Source organism: Akebia trifoliata, chromosome 8, assembly GCF_017979445.1.
Source record: "Akebia trifoliata isolate Shusen 1 chromosome 8, ASM1797944v1, whole genome shotgun sequence".
In the NCBI taxonomy this organism is placed as follows: domain Eukaryota; kingdom Viridiplantae; phylum Streptophyta; class Magnoliopsida; order Ranunculales; family Lardizabalaceae; genus Akebia; species Akebia trifoliata.
Window position 1 is genome coordinate 41,408,519 of NC_141382.1, and position 14,956 is coordinate 41,423,474.

A 14,956-nucleotide genomic window follows, 5' to 3' on the forward strand; every position below is an offset into this window, starting at 1 on the left:
GTAATATATATAAATAAAAAAAGGAAAATGCTGGAATGACAGAGAGGAGACAAATATGATGGGGTGGTGCGCACATAACCGTAGATGCTTTTAACTCGTATCTCGCGGAAAAGCATATACGGTAATGTGCACGACACCACAAGTTTTTGTCACTTGTGTCAGCCCAGAATGACTCATAAAAAAAAAGGAGAGAAATTTTTTTTCTGACAAGCCTCCTTAAATAATAAGAAGTATTAAAATACCTCCTTTCATGTAAGAAAATTTGAGTTGACCCATTGACCTTGAATTGTCGTTAGAAAGAGTTTGGATCCTAAAGATCTGGGATTATGATAGATATCTTACTCCCTACCATTTGCATACCATTGGATGCCCCATTAATCAATGAATATTTTTCTACCAACTATACCCTACACTTTCATAAATCAAAATCAAACTAATTGGTGTTTTTTTAATTTATGGATTCAATTATCATCTTATAATCCACTCATACGTTCAAAGTTGTGGTATCAGATTTGATTAATTAGATTGAATCATGAATTATTTTGTGTAGTAGGGTTGATGAAATTTAATGAATTTGTACAAATCAATTTCTGAATCCAATCATTTTTTATTCGTTGAATTTTGTCATTAGGTTCGATGAAATAAATAGTGAAAGTATAACATATTTTGTAAATTAATTATAATTACAAAAATTGAGAAGCAAATCTAGATTTTTGTTTTTGAGTCATTCTAAAATGATTTCCGTTGGACACTACGTTGATATGGTAGTATTGAGAAAGCCATAGATTTTTTCCCTTGAGATACCAAGAGAAAATCTATGGTTATTCCATCACTCATGTCAACACAGTGTCCAATGGAGTCTGGGCAATCTTTTCCTTTTTTTTTTTTTTTAATAACGTTATTGTTGTTAAAACTTATAACTTACATGCGTAAATTAAACTTGAGAACTTAAGCACATTAAGAAATGAATTATATTTTCCTACCTCTATGAAATGGATTTATACAAGAATGAATAATCCACGTATCCAAATTTGAAGTTCAAGGACATTATAATATCATAGATAGATACTTAGATGCAGTTTCATCCTACGCTCGTTTTATTTCAAAATTTCAAGGTCATTGCCCCCAGAAAAATTGCACAACGTGGCATGTAAGAAAGGTAGGGTATAAAATACTTAATCAACTCCCGGAACCACATATTACTTGGTTAATTGAATGTCAAAGTAGGAGGGATGTAAATCAAAATTTTATAAAAATAAAAGGATGCAAAAGGATATTCTTTATTTTCCAAGGGGGTATTTCATAAAAAAAAGTAACTGTATAATTAAGTGTCCATACTGTCTGCCTGAGATCAAGATCTAGCGGACCAACGACATTACTTTATAACCTTAACTACTCCCCTCTTTCTCTCTGTCACCCCATTTCTCTACAACTCGATTCTCTGACTTAGCGCCATTAATGGCGTCTCTCGTCCTTACTTCTCCCTACAACTTGGGGGTTTGTTCTCTTCCAAGTTTCAGATCTCGTTCAATCAAATCGTCACCAGTGAATCTTCGATCCAGTACCAGATCCAATGTTCTCTCTCATCAAAATCGAAATTCTTCACTTCCAAATCCACTCAAAACACCCTACCTAGGTTTTCTTTCTTCGAATCTCTCTCCAAAACTTGTTAATTCTACTCTCTCATTATCGAATCGAAGATTCACTGTTCGATCATCGGCTTCTACTGCTTCTACTACAGTAGTTCCTACTGAGCCATGGCAAGGAGCTTCGTTGAAGCCATTAATGGCTTCAATCGCGACTGGAATCATTATCTGGTTCATTCCTGTACCAGCAGGTGTGACGAAGAACGCATGGCAATTACTAGCGATCTTCCTCGCCACAATCGTTGGAATCATCACTCAACCATTACCATTAGGAGCTGTTGCTTTGATGGGATTAGGCGCATCTGTTCTCACCAAAACCCTAACTTTCGGTGCTGCATTTTCTGCATTTGGTGATCCAATTCCATGGCTAATCGCTCTTGCTTTCTTCTTTGCTCGAGGATTCATCAAAACTGGGCTTGGTAATCGAATTGCTTATCAATTTGTGTCTCTCTTCGGTAGTACTTCGTTAGGGTTAGGTTACAGTTTGGTGTTCAGTGAGGCACTCCTCGCACCTGCGATTCCTTCCGTATCCGCTAGAGCAGGAGGAATTTTCCTTCCATTAGTTAAATCTCTTTGTGTTGCTTGTGGTAGCAATGTTGGGGATGGAACTGAAGGTCGATTAGGATCTTGGTTGATGCTCACTTGTTTTCAGACTTCTGTGATTTCCTCGTCGATGTTTCTTACTGCAATGGCGGCAAATCCATTGAGTGCGAATCTTACGTTTAACACGATAAAGCAAACCATCAGTTGGACCGATTGGGCTAGGGCTGCTATTGTGCCAGGTTTAGCATCGTTAATAGTTGTGCCATTGCTTTTGTATGTTATCTATCCACCGACGGTGAAAAGCAGTCCAGATGCTCCAAAACTTGCGAGGGAGAAGTTGGAGAAGATGGGGCCGATGTCTAAGAATGAGATTATAATGGGAGCTACTCTGCTTGTTACGGTATAAACTCTTACCTTTCTTGTTCATGGTAGTTTCTGATAGAAAATTGATTGTTGTTGTATTTGTTTACAACGCTCCACCATGCATGACCAATCATTGTGACAATTGCTATGTTCTTCTTTTGAATGATTCTGTAGACTCAGAAATATTGAAGTGCTAAACTTGTACTAGATATTCCCTTGCAGTTGCCTTTAAAATGGTTTCAGTATTTATTTTGTTGTATTTCAACTGTTTGACTGAGGATCTAACCGATCCAATGTTTGATAGATATGTCTGCATAGTATGATTTGTTAACCATCCTTAATTTGCACTTTGACTTCATAGTTGGCAAATTGTTAGAACAACTTGAAGGTGCCAACTTAGCTAAGTTGGTAAGGCTCGTGGAGTGTTAATATCATGACCTGGTTCCAAACCTGTTGAGCCCACTTTCGCCTCTGCTGACCACTAACCCTTTCTTACCTTGCAAAAAAAGTGATTCAATCGATAATCTTGATCAACAAATGGATGAATCTCCTCAGCACTGTTGTAAATGGTGGGGTTGTTGAGGTAGGGCATTGGGACCGTTGATGTTTGAGTTTTAAGCCTCCCACTTTTAAAATGATTAAAAATTCAGATATGAAAGAAAGATGAGTTACTTGATTGCACTAAACTGTCTTATGTTGCCTTATGCTTGATTTGTAAACCTCATGCTTCCATCTTTGCATTGTGTACTCTTCCATGCAGAGTACACATGAAACACTAAAAAAGGGTAATTGTTTTCCGTCAAAATTTATGATTTTTACACCCTCTCGGCCTCTCCCTCGATACTGGATGGAAGAAGTACTGGTCTTCAAACCAAAGATGTGAAGAATCACCTTCGGATTGTTCTGGTTGTCCACATTCTTGTCTCATGCGAAGGTTAATGTGGCTTGGCCTTGTCAAGTTCAGGTTTTACCAGAGAAATGGAACTTTGAAAGTAGGACCGAAGCTGCTGATTTTTATTGATAGATTTGACGCTAGTGAGTGATTTTGGTTTTGTTTGAAGAAGTACTATTATATTTGGTTTCTGAGAAGTTATGTATTCTAGAATTTGGATATGAGATCAGTTTTTGATAGGTTTTGTTTTAAATACCATGAGTTTAATATTTGAGATACTGGTCATTCAAGTTTTGACTGATTCCGGTGAATTTTATCTCAAGTTGTGTGTCGTAAGGAGTGAATATAAATCCCAATTTTTTTGATAAAGCGTGATGCGTATTTCTAATAGCAAACATGTGAGGTGTGTACCTAGCGCAACCTTCTCCCTGTTTGAGGAGTACACATTAATGGGTATGTGCTTCTAAGGCCTCGACTGGATGCCTTCTATTGGGAATTGCCTCAAGGCATGCTGCTCCAAATGCTTTTTTCAAGCATTCCTCCCTTATGATGGAATACATGTTAGGTTGATCAATATTGGCTATAGAGTTTGTTGTGAGAGTTCTTGGCTGTACATAGCCTCAGATTAGGTTGGTGTTATGGACTTTCTTTCTTTGATGATAAGAATAATCCCTAGAGGTACAAACATTTTGATGTACAATCTGTTTTTCCAGAAAGAGTTTGCCTTCTTTTTTCAGGTTGTAAAAAGCTCCTTGTTCTTTCAACCGTGATTTTTCCAAAACAAATTTACCCATAAAAAATTGTACACCATACATTCACAAAATATCTTCCTATAGAATGAGTAAAAAAAAGTTGACCTAGGTCTTTATTGCATTCTTGTGCCACTTCTAACCCTACTTTCTTGGAAGTCAAATCTTCCGTATCATTTTTGCTAAACAAGCGATTTACATGTTTTCCAAAATGCTTTTTATTCTTTTCTACAATTTTATCTCGATCATTCCTTCCAAGATTGCAGCATGCTTTCATGTTTTGAACTTGATCTATAAATTAGAAGAAATACAGAAGAACTAGAACAAAATAAGAGTAGTGAATAAAGAGTACGTACATGTTTAAAGAAACTTTCTCAAGTACCCAACATAGGAGAAACCTTCCTCTAGTGAACTAGTGTTGCGCTAGTTTAAAGGATGTAATCGACACTTGTGTCACATCATCAAAATAAAGACTCAAACCTCTGGCTTATATTTCTCTGTCTTTTCTTCTTTCCTGCTTTCTCTTTTTATTTGTCAGACAGATATTTTCGACCTCAGGTCTCTCTCTCTCTCTCTTTATTGTTGTTGTTGTTGTTGTTGTTTTGAATTCAAATGAGTTTCTTACCCCTACGGAAAAAATAAAAGGAATTGCAAAACCATCACTGAAGAACTTTATAGATCTCTAAATCAGTGTACAGTGCTTCACCTGCCATCACTTATTGTGATCAGCACCCTTAGCCCCTGAATCATGGCTGTAAAGGGTTCTAGCTAAAGTTAACTCAATTTTATACAAATTAGAGCTACTCCCCTCTCTTTGAAGAGAAAGCCTACTATCCACTCTGGTAATATTCTCTTCCCTTCTTCACTAATGTGCAAGAAGGATGGCAGCTGGGAGCTCTATTTTTTATTTTTTTGCTGGGATCAGTATAATATGGCCTTCACCATACTTACTATTCAAGGGTTCATTGTTTGTTGGTCATGTACCAGCATTATCGCTTAATCATTTGTCGCTCAAAATTCCAGAGTCGGCTAAGGTATGCATGTCATTTAGTGTGTCTAGGAAATTGATCACATCCTAGCCAAACGTATTTTTTTTTGGGTCTATTAGATTAGCTAATCTCCTACAGTGTCCACTGGTCCATAAGATCACGTTTAACGAACATCCTTCAAACTCCAAGGACCATTGAAATTATTTTTAATATTTTAAAGGCTGTGAAAAAGAGGTATGTTCTCTGCTTCACTAAATCAACCAAACCAGTGGGTCCAAAAAGAACTATAATATTTTCACACAAATGGGGTTTATAGTGGAGCTGTGGAGCAATGGCAGGGCTTTTGCAGATGATTCAGCTATGATATTTATGGGCCATACAAGTCAAGTTGAGATATGATTTTCGGAATTTCATTACCTTCATGTGTCACTTGAATGATGACTTGGAGTCCATCAAATCCAAGGCAAGTGGAATGAGTACATAGATTCTGAAAATGTGCGCACTAATTCAGCTACATTATAAACCTTTATAGAGGATGCTTTTATCCAAGAAACGGCCTTCATGAAGGAGTTTTCACCCTGGGGTTTATTATATGTGTAGTTCAACCTCTTATGTTATATAGCTTTTCAGTGGTAATCTGTATTTTCATTTGCACCTGGCATGCATCTATATCAATTTTCAAGAGGCACAAGAATATATTCTTTCTTCCAAGACCCTCTATGGAAGCTTAGAAAACTTTTCCTTGAAATATTTTTCCTTGTAATTTTTACCATCCTGAAACTTCCAAAACAGTAGGAATTTCTTATGAGGAAGATTTTCCTAGGAAAAAAATCTCAAGTTTCCATACGTGACTCACTCATGTTTTGGTATCTGGGGTAAACATCAATTTTATTTTATTTTTTTGGTGCCATGCTGATAAAACTCCACTTTGATTGAATATACATTTTTGGAGATTCAGTCTACATTGTTTGCTTATGTACTTGTTTGCAGTTTCTGTGGTATTACTTTCATGCCTATGTGGAATACTTTAACGAGTAGAGTTACTATTGTGTCCCTGGAATTAGTGAGCCAGATAAATGTTTTTTTGTGCATTTTGATGCATCCAGGCACAGGTGTGGACATTCACATGCAGAAATGAAACATGCATGCTATCTAGCCATGCACATCAAAAAAAAATCTACATGCGCATAAAACTTTTATGTTTTGTAGTTTTCCCATGGAATAATAGTTTCAATGCTTTCTGGATCTTGCTATTCAGGTGGGGCTCTGGATTTTTGGAGGAATGCTGAATGTGGATGCTGTCACTGCTGCAATTCTTGGTTTGTCTGTCCTTCTCATATCTGGAGTTGTGACGTGGAAGGAGTGCTTGGCTGAATCAGTTGCCTGGGACACCCTCACCTGGTTTGCTGCTCTTATTGCCATGGCTGGCTATCTGAACAAATATGGTCTCATCGCCTGGTTCAGCGAGACTGTAGTTAAGGTTTGTTTTGATCCATCTTCTGAGAAGTGTAATCTTTTTATTCTTTTTTGCATCCATTTTGTCACTTCATTCATGGTTTGTTGATACAGTACATAATTAGGTTAAATGGATGTTATCCATTGAACCTAGTTGTGGCTGAACCATAGGTTAATACATCTAAAACTTTTAATGGTGATAGAACCTGTTTTTTTTAATATAAGTAGACCTTATAAAAAAACCATCCTTCATAATCGTCAATGAGGGTGTTATAACAGTGTCTATGTCATACCTCACTACATTATATATGGAAATATAAACAAACCATGATACAATGGTTATTGTTAATTACACTTACCTGGATGGGGTCAATGGGTTATCACAAAGGTCCATGGCCTAGGTTAGCAACCTCCATTGCATGCTGGAGGGGTGCCCCTCCCCAAGTGGGAGAGTCTACGCCATAATTTTTTATAGTTGGGGTATGCATTCGCACAACACCTATTATGGTTAAAAAAACAAATGAAAAAGGTCATTATTAATTATTATCCATGTTTTAATGACCACTATCTTGCTACGTTAGGATGATCAAAATCAGTCTTAACGGGGGAGAATATCTAGTCCTGGAGACCTTGGGTGAATCTAAAATGGCCAAAATGGTCAAGGAAGAGGAGAGATCAATTGACGAGGGAGAAAATTGGAAGAAAAAAAAGGGAACATGAGATGTTTGGATGGTTCATAAATCGGGTTGTCAATGTCTAGTAGGAATAGGGATCCAACGATGATTCTTAAAGTGGAAATTGGTGAAATCAAAGAGTTGGAAGTAGCATACCATCAATCAGAATACATGCCATTGCCCTAGACAAGGAAGGATGGAGATGGGGAGGAAAATCTTGGGGTCTTGAAGCCAAACCGGGCAAAAGTGGGGATAGAAAAGGGGGGCAATGACATGGCAGGCAGCTGGAGTTTTCTAAAGGATCCAAATCAAGAGGGTGTTGAAATTCGGGGGTTAGGGATGAATTCATGTGATCTTCAAGAGTCTAATGGTAGTGTTAGGCGGAGAAGAAGGGAGGGGGGGTCAACAAGTTTGATATGGGGATCAAATCATATCTTGGAATGTTAAAGGATTAGGGGAAAGACCAAAAATGACATCTGTAAAAGATATAATTAAAGCAAGGAATCCGCATAAAATAATAATTCAAGAATTTAAATTGCCTTCTACAAGATTGTTTGATGCTATATTGATGATGTGGAACAAAGATTTCCTCGATGTTTTGGATCATTTGATTGGGGCTTTCTCAGTTGCAATTCTTTAGAAATGTTCTTCTGAGGATTTCATTTGGGTGTTCATAGGAGTGTACATTCCAACAAGAGATCGAGAAAGAATTGAATTTTGGGAGGAACTGAATGATTTGACATTTTTTTGGGATAGGCCTTGGTGCGTGGGGGAGACTTCAATGTAATCACATTTGGATATTAAAAGAACGAAGGGTTCCTATCTTCAAGAAAAATAAGATTATTTGAATAATTTGTTAATAATAACTTCTTGGTGGTAGTCTTATGGAGGGTAGGAAATTCACATTGTCAAATAACCAATCAATTCTAAGAGTGTCAAGCCTAGAAAGATTCCTGGTTTCGTCAGATTGGGAAGAGCATTTCAACTCAATGGCCCTTTTCAATGCTTGTTGGGATATTGTGGCGGGAGGACTTTATGTTTCTAATCAAAGAGTTTTATGAAAATGACTTCCTTGATTATCACTCTAACAACACTTTGTGGCTTCAATTCCGAAAAGAGAAGGGAGTAGTGGACGTTAGAGATTTAAGACATGTCAGTCTTGTGCGGTCAATTTACAAAATTTTGCCCAAATCGCTTGTAGAAAGAGTAAAGGAAGTCATGTGAAGCATACCTGGATCAGAACAGGGAGTTTTTGTGAAAGGACATCAAATTCCAGGTGGCATGTTGATTGCTAATGAATGTATCGATTCAAGATTGAAGAAGGGGGTTCTGAATGTAATGTGCAAGCTCAATAATGAAAAAGCATACGACCATGTGAGTTGGGAGAATCTGAACACATGACGATTCAAATAGAATTTGGAGAAAAATAGATAAGATGGATCATGAAATGTGTATCGTCTGCATTCCTCTCCACATTGGTCAATGGAAGTCCAGTTGGTTTCATAGGAGTTCCATAGAAGAAAGACATGGGCATTCTCTCTCCTCTTTGTTATTGTTGCCAAAATTCTTAATCGTATGTTGAGAGGGGCCCTTGACATTGGGGCAATATCTGGGTTCAAAATAGGGTTGGATGGGTCAATGGTTACCCACCTTCAATTTGCGGGTGACACAATTATTTTTCTGGATGATTCAATTGACAACATAAGATTCCTTAGGGTTTACTAATTTGTTTTGAGGTGACCACAGGGTCAGTGTTAATCTTCATAAGAGCTAACTCTTTGAAGTGGGTCATTCTGATAATATTTCACAGTTTGTTGGATTTCTTGGCTGCCTCGTGGATACTTTCCCCTCTTCATATTTAGGTCTTCCTCTTGGGGCAACTTGTCAGAGCAAATCCATTTTGGATCTTGTGTTGGTTAGAATAAAGAAGAGTCCTGAAAATCAAAATATTTGTCAAAAGGTGGAAAGGTGACTTTGATCAAAAGCACTTTGACAAGCATCTCAATTTACTTTTTATCCCCTTTCGCCATCCCCAAAATCATTGTAGTTTGCATCAACAGACTGTATTGCAATTTTCTGTGGACTATCAAGGATGTGAACAAGAAAAACCATCTAATCTAGTGGAATCAAATTTGCCTCCTTAAAAACTATGGTGGCCGACGCATTACAAGTCTTGGCACAATGAACTGGCTCTGTTAGGGAAATGGTTTTGGAGGTTCGGGAATGAGGGGGCCAATTATGGAAGAGGTCATTAAATCTAAATACAGAGTCAATAGTCCGGAGTAGAAAAGCTGCTTGGTGTCAACTCCTTATGGGTGTAACCTTTAGAGAGGGATTCGTAAGATTATCCTAAAATTTTGAAATAGACTTACGTTTGATAAAGGGTCTAGAGTAAGATTTTGGGAAGACCACTGATGTGGTATTCTTATCTTTAGAGCCAAATTTATTCGTCTTATTTCAAAGAAAAAAAGCAGCTTTGATTAAAGATTTCAGGATTCATTTTGGGGATCAAATTTCTTTGGTTTCTGGATTCAGAAGAAGCTTTAATGACTGAGAGATCCATTAAGTTTTTGGCCTTATTAATTGCATTTCTCATATTCAGATCCAACTTGCTGGTGGAGGACATACAAGTTTGGGGAATTAGCAGGGATGAGAAGTTTTCTGTCAATTTTTTTTATAAGTCTTTCACAAGTACCTTTCCAATTTCAGCATTTAGGTTCCAAGAGTTCCTTCCAAGATTTCCTTTTTTTGTGGTTTGCCTTCTTAGGAAAACTTCTTACAATGGACATCATGAAAAGGGGATTTCAATCCATCAATTTCTGCTTTTTGTGCAAATTGAGTAGGGAATCGATAAGTCATCTTCTAATTCATTGCCCATTTGCTAAGGAGGCATGGGATAATTTTCTTTCGTTATTCAAAGTGCCTTGGTGCTTTCCTTATTCTATTTTAGATCTTTTCCAAAGATAAGTGATCTATGACATTCCTTAAGAAAATATCCTTTTGACCTATCAGAGGAAAAGAAAGATCCTTTTGGTCACCACCCCATTCGTCATTTGTTAGGGCATTTGGTTGGAGTGGAATAGTAGAATTTTTTAATGGATCGAACACACAGTTCGTGAGGTTCTATAGTCCATGATGGACCTGTTATTCTCTTGGAGTAGGCAGTTTGAAGAATTTAAATGAGTTTTTTTTTTTTTTTTGTAAAGACATTATGTTTAAGTGGGATTTTGTCTGTCTTTGTTGAAGGTTATTGTATTTTCTTTGCTTTGTTTGGCTGCTGTTTTCTGTATTCCTTTTTTCTTTAATAAATTCATTTTATACCCTATCGGAAGAAAACAAAAACATTTAAATCTTATCTCAAACTGTCTAGGATCGGTTATGCTACTCTTGTTCGTCTGTTCAATCCTATCTAAATGGGTGTCCTTTGATTAGTAATGTCTTAATGTGCTTTTATTCATCTTCATCTTCAACATCTTATCCCAAATATTGGGGTCAGCAACATGAGTCGTATTTTGCCTTTGATGCAGGACAATGTAATCCTAACCTAAGAAGATGATTTTGAGATAAAAAATAGTATCAAGAACAATAATATTCATAAAATAAACCAACATAGGTCATTCTCAGTCTTGAGGAGTGGATCCTAAGGGTGTGTCAGCCACAATCAAATGTTTCATCCTCGGGATAATAGCTTACATTTTTTTGTTTTGTTTCGGCTCTCATTACTCTGAATCCCTGTAGTGGTAATAGAAGATTACTTCTACCAGGGCAAGGTACTTATTCAGGAAGTCCATCCCCTACGTTGAAGGATTAAATGTAATCAAGTAAAAAAAAAAAAGTCTGTACTCTATGAAATTGATATTGGAACGATCATATGCACTAGAGCTACTATCATGCAATTGAAATAATTTGTCAGGTTCAGTTGATGTCTGCTAATGTTTACTTTTAAAATGATGCACTCATGGTCCTTATGGAGAGGCATGAAGGTCTCCCTTTTGGTGAGAACAATCTGTATGATAAGGAAATCATTCTCTCCGGAATCAGCCCATTTTGATATTTCTCACCTTGTGAAAAATTGTCCACAAGTTTTAACAATTATGGATAGGATTTCACCATTTACCTTGGACTCATATTTGATAGGGTTACCCCATGATCGCATCATTTTAAACTTCAACAGATTGTTAGCAAAATGATTTTTTTTTTTCTAGTTACTGATAAATCCGTTCTTACTAATGTACTTTTTCACAACACATGCATTGCACGTTCTTGCTTTCAACATTTTGCCCATGGGAACACAGTTCAGTTACTCAACTATCTGCTTTGTTGCAGTTTGTAGGTGGGCTTGGTCTATCATGGCAGTTCTCATTTGGAATTCTGGTTTTGCTCTACTTCTACTCCCACTACTTCTTCGCCAGTGGGGCTGCCCATATCGGTGCCATGTTCACGGCCTTCTTATCTGTAGCAAGTGCCCTGGGCACACCACCACTCTTCGGGGCCATGGTACTCGCCTTTTTCTCCAACCTCATGGGTGGCCTCACTCACTATGGCATTGGGTCTGCCCCAGTTTTCTACGGTGCAAACTACGTGCCACTTGGCAAGTGGTGGGGCTATGGGTTCCTTATCTCAATTGTCAACATAATCATCTGGCTTGGTGTTGGAGGAGTTTGGTGGAAGTTCATTGGCTTATGGTGAAGCAACAGATTTAGGATTTCACCACCCCTAAATGCAACAATTTACTGATTTTTGTCTGGCTCCGTTGCATTTGCATTTGAGGTAGGCTTTTAATTTTATTCTACGTCAATTCTTTATTTTCTTGGAATGAATTTTGGTAGCATTGGGATTAGACTTTGTAGACAAGGGTATACGGGTCTGCTTAGAACTGGGGCTAGAAACTCGAATTCAAAATTTTTACGTGGCAGAACCACCTGCTACTGATGAGATAGTGATTGGTTGGATGCTTGAGAGAGATCATGATCGTTTCTTTTTGCTCATCTGGAAAGTGGGAAACTAATACCTGATTAAATGGAAATATTTGCTGAGGTGGTACTGGTAGGCCTGAATAAAATTTCCATTTGATCTTGATCATGATCCATGATCATATTGATTGGAATCTCTGATACTACTATTATTGGGTTTCATCTTTTTAACTGCTAATTTTTTCCTTCCCAATAGTGTTATTCTTCTGTGGAAACTCTGATTCTATAGCTATCGGTTATGTGACCCAACACTTGACATCATCAACTGGTGCTGGGCGCATTGTTCTATTATCTTCTGATCAAGTATAAGATCGTGACTATAGAATCGCTTGGTGTCCTTATTGGATTTTTGGATGTTGACAGGTTCTACGTTTTTGTGGACCTGTGGGCCAAAAATCGTCTGGTGATTTCTAGTTATCTTATACTAGTAAAGTGCACGTGCAAAGCACGTAGATATATTGTTTATTACCCGTAAAATTATAATTCACTATTTAAAAAAAAAAAAAAAAAAAAAAAAGGATTTTTAAAATTCTAACATTTTATAAGCACCCAAATGTATCATATATTTGTTACCCGCCTAATTGCAAGCAGGACATCAATGGTAGGAAAGTAATTGCTTTTAAACTCAAATAGAATATATGTGATATGTTGCTGATTACATATCAAGTAAAATAGAAGGAAAGATGTAAAGATTGTGATCAAATACGAGATGCTCAATCTTTTAATAATTTCTGAAATTCTGATATCACATTTACCGGAGAATTCTGTTATTTATAACAAAGTTTACCGCAGTTAAAATGTGCAGAAATTGCTTACAACTAACTAAATAACATTGATAGCAGTTATGTCATGTCAGCAATGACACAGCAGCATAGTAATCCATGTGGTGCCAATGTAGAGATGGTACACATCATTCCCCACCCTTGGCCTCAAGGTCAAATGTAGGAAATTGTTCATGAATAGAAAAGCCCATGATTCCCAAGTTGCATCCTCCCGTGTTGAATTGCCCACTGCACTAATACTTCAGTGATTGGTTTAATACGCTTTTTAACAAATCATCATCAAGAGTGGCAATGGGTTCAATTTGCATGACACCATCATCCGAAAATGTCGGAAGGGAAGAGGACCCATCTTCTTCTTGAGGAGTGAAACATGAAAAACAGGATGGACTTTTGAAGTACTTGGGAGAGCTAGTTTGTATGCAACTACGCCAACTCATTCTAAAATATCATAGAGTCCAAAAAATCTGGGAGATAATTTTAGTGATTGTCGGACAGGCACGAATGTTTGACGATATGGCTGTAAACGAAGATAGACCCAATCGCCAACTTGAAATTCTCGTTCGGATCGATGTTTATAGCTTGGACTTTCATTCTTTGTTGAGCACCTTGGAGATTTTCTTTGAGTAACCGTAATACACGATAGCCATCATGTAATTCAATGTCTACTTGATGGACTAAAGAGCCTGCGGCATATAATGTGTTGTCCATATAAAACTTCATAAGGTGTAAATTTGGTGGCTTCAGGATAGGAAGTATTGTACCACCATTCAGCCCATGACAGTCATCGAGCCTAATGATTTGGCTGTGCTCTTGTGAAACATCGTAAGTATTTCTCAATGCATCGATTAACAACTTTGCTTTGTCCATCAGTTTGTGGATGGAAAGCAGTGCTCATCTTTAATTGGGTGCCTAGAATATGCCATATTTCTTTCCAAAAGTTACTTGTAAAAACGTAGTCACGATCACTCACAATGGATGATAGCATGCCGTGTAATTTGAACACATTATCAATAAAAGCTTGAGCCACTGTTGAAGAGCTGTAGGGGTGAGATAGCGCAACGAAATGTGCATACTTTGACAAGTGATCAACTATAAAAAAAATGACACTTTTTCCTTGGGATGATGGCAAACCATCGATGAAATCCATTGTAATATCGGACCATACTCTGTCACTTATCGGTAGAGGCAGTAATTACCCAGGTGGTTGCAAATTTTCTGTTTTATTTGTTTGGCAAACTTCACATTCTGCAATATGGGTACGAATGTCGCGCTTCATTCCCTTCCAATAGAAGGTGTGAGTGACCCGCTTGTATGTCTTCTTATACCCAGAATGGCTGGCTGTTGACGATCAATGGAGTTCTTCTAATATCTCCTTGCATACTTCAGACGATGGGCTTAACATCACACGTCCCTTATATTTCAAAATTCCATCTTCAAGAGAATATTTTGGATTTGTTACATTCTTGTTGCTTGGTCGTGCACTAATTTCTGGAGTGTAGGATCATGAATATCCGAAGCTTTGATGCCCTCTATGCCATGCCAAACAACTTTGGATATGGCTGAAATTGTAGGCTGCTCAAATTGTCTTGATAGCACATCGCCTGTCGTATTATCCCGACTTTTCCTGTAATAACCACACAAAAATAATAATTAAACATATAAAAATAATTTATAACATATAGATAGAAATGTTATTTCTATCATTCTATACATTTATAATAATTTTTTAAGGGTAAAAAGGTAATTTCACCTAGGGATAGTTCAGTTACTTTGAAAATATTATTATCAAAAAAGTATTTCTCATTTTACATGAGTTTTATAAACTCTTAAATTCGAAAAATCAGAATTTAATCGAAAATTCAGAATTTCTTTATATTAGGGATGTAATTG

The 14,956-nt window shown here is 37.1% G+C and overlaps 1 protein-coding gene and 1 pseudogene across 1 annotated transcript; both read left to right on the top strand.

The window, feature by feature from the left end:
• The first annotated feature begins 1,355 nt into the window (after window positions 1-1,355).
• Window positions 1,356-12,347, top strand: DIT1 (dicarboxylate transporter 1). Its single transcript, XM_086452146.1, has 3 exons — window positions 1,356-2,589; window positions 6,441-6,662; window positions 11,638-12,347. Exons 1-3 carry the CDS (start codon window positions 1,459-1,461, stop codon window positions 11,998-12,000), a joined length of 1,716 nt encoding a protein of 571 aa, XP_086308272.1. The 5' UTR covers window positions 1,356-1,458; the 3' UTR covers window positions 12,001-12,347.
• Window positions 6,989-7,140, top strand: LOC147396867 (U1 spliceosomal RNA; annotated as a pseudogene).
• Window positions 12,348-14,956: the final 2,609 nt, after the last annotated feature.

Bases quoted from the DNA above. Each gene is read 5' to 3' on its own strand.
- DIT1 (XM_086452146.1), top strand. From the start codon at position 1,459: ATGGCGTCTCTCGTCCTTACTTCTCCCTACAACTTGGGGGTTTGTTCT. The intron at 2,590-6,440 runs GTATAAACTCTT...CTTGCTATTCAG, and splicing joins GAGCTACTCTGCTTGTTACG to GTGGGGCTCTGGATTTTTGG. The intron at 6,663-11,637 runs GTTTGTTTTGAT...GCTTTGTTGCAG, and splicing joins TCAGCGAGACTGTAGTTAAG to TTTGTAGGTGGGCTTGGTCT.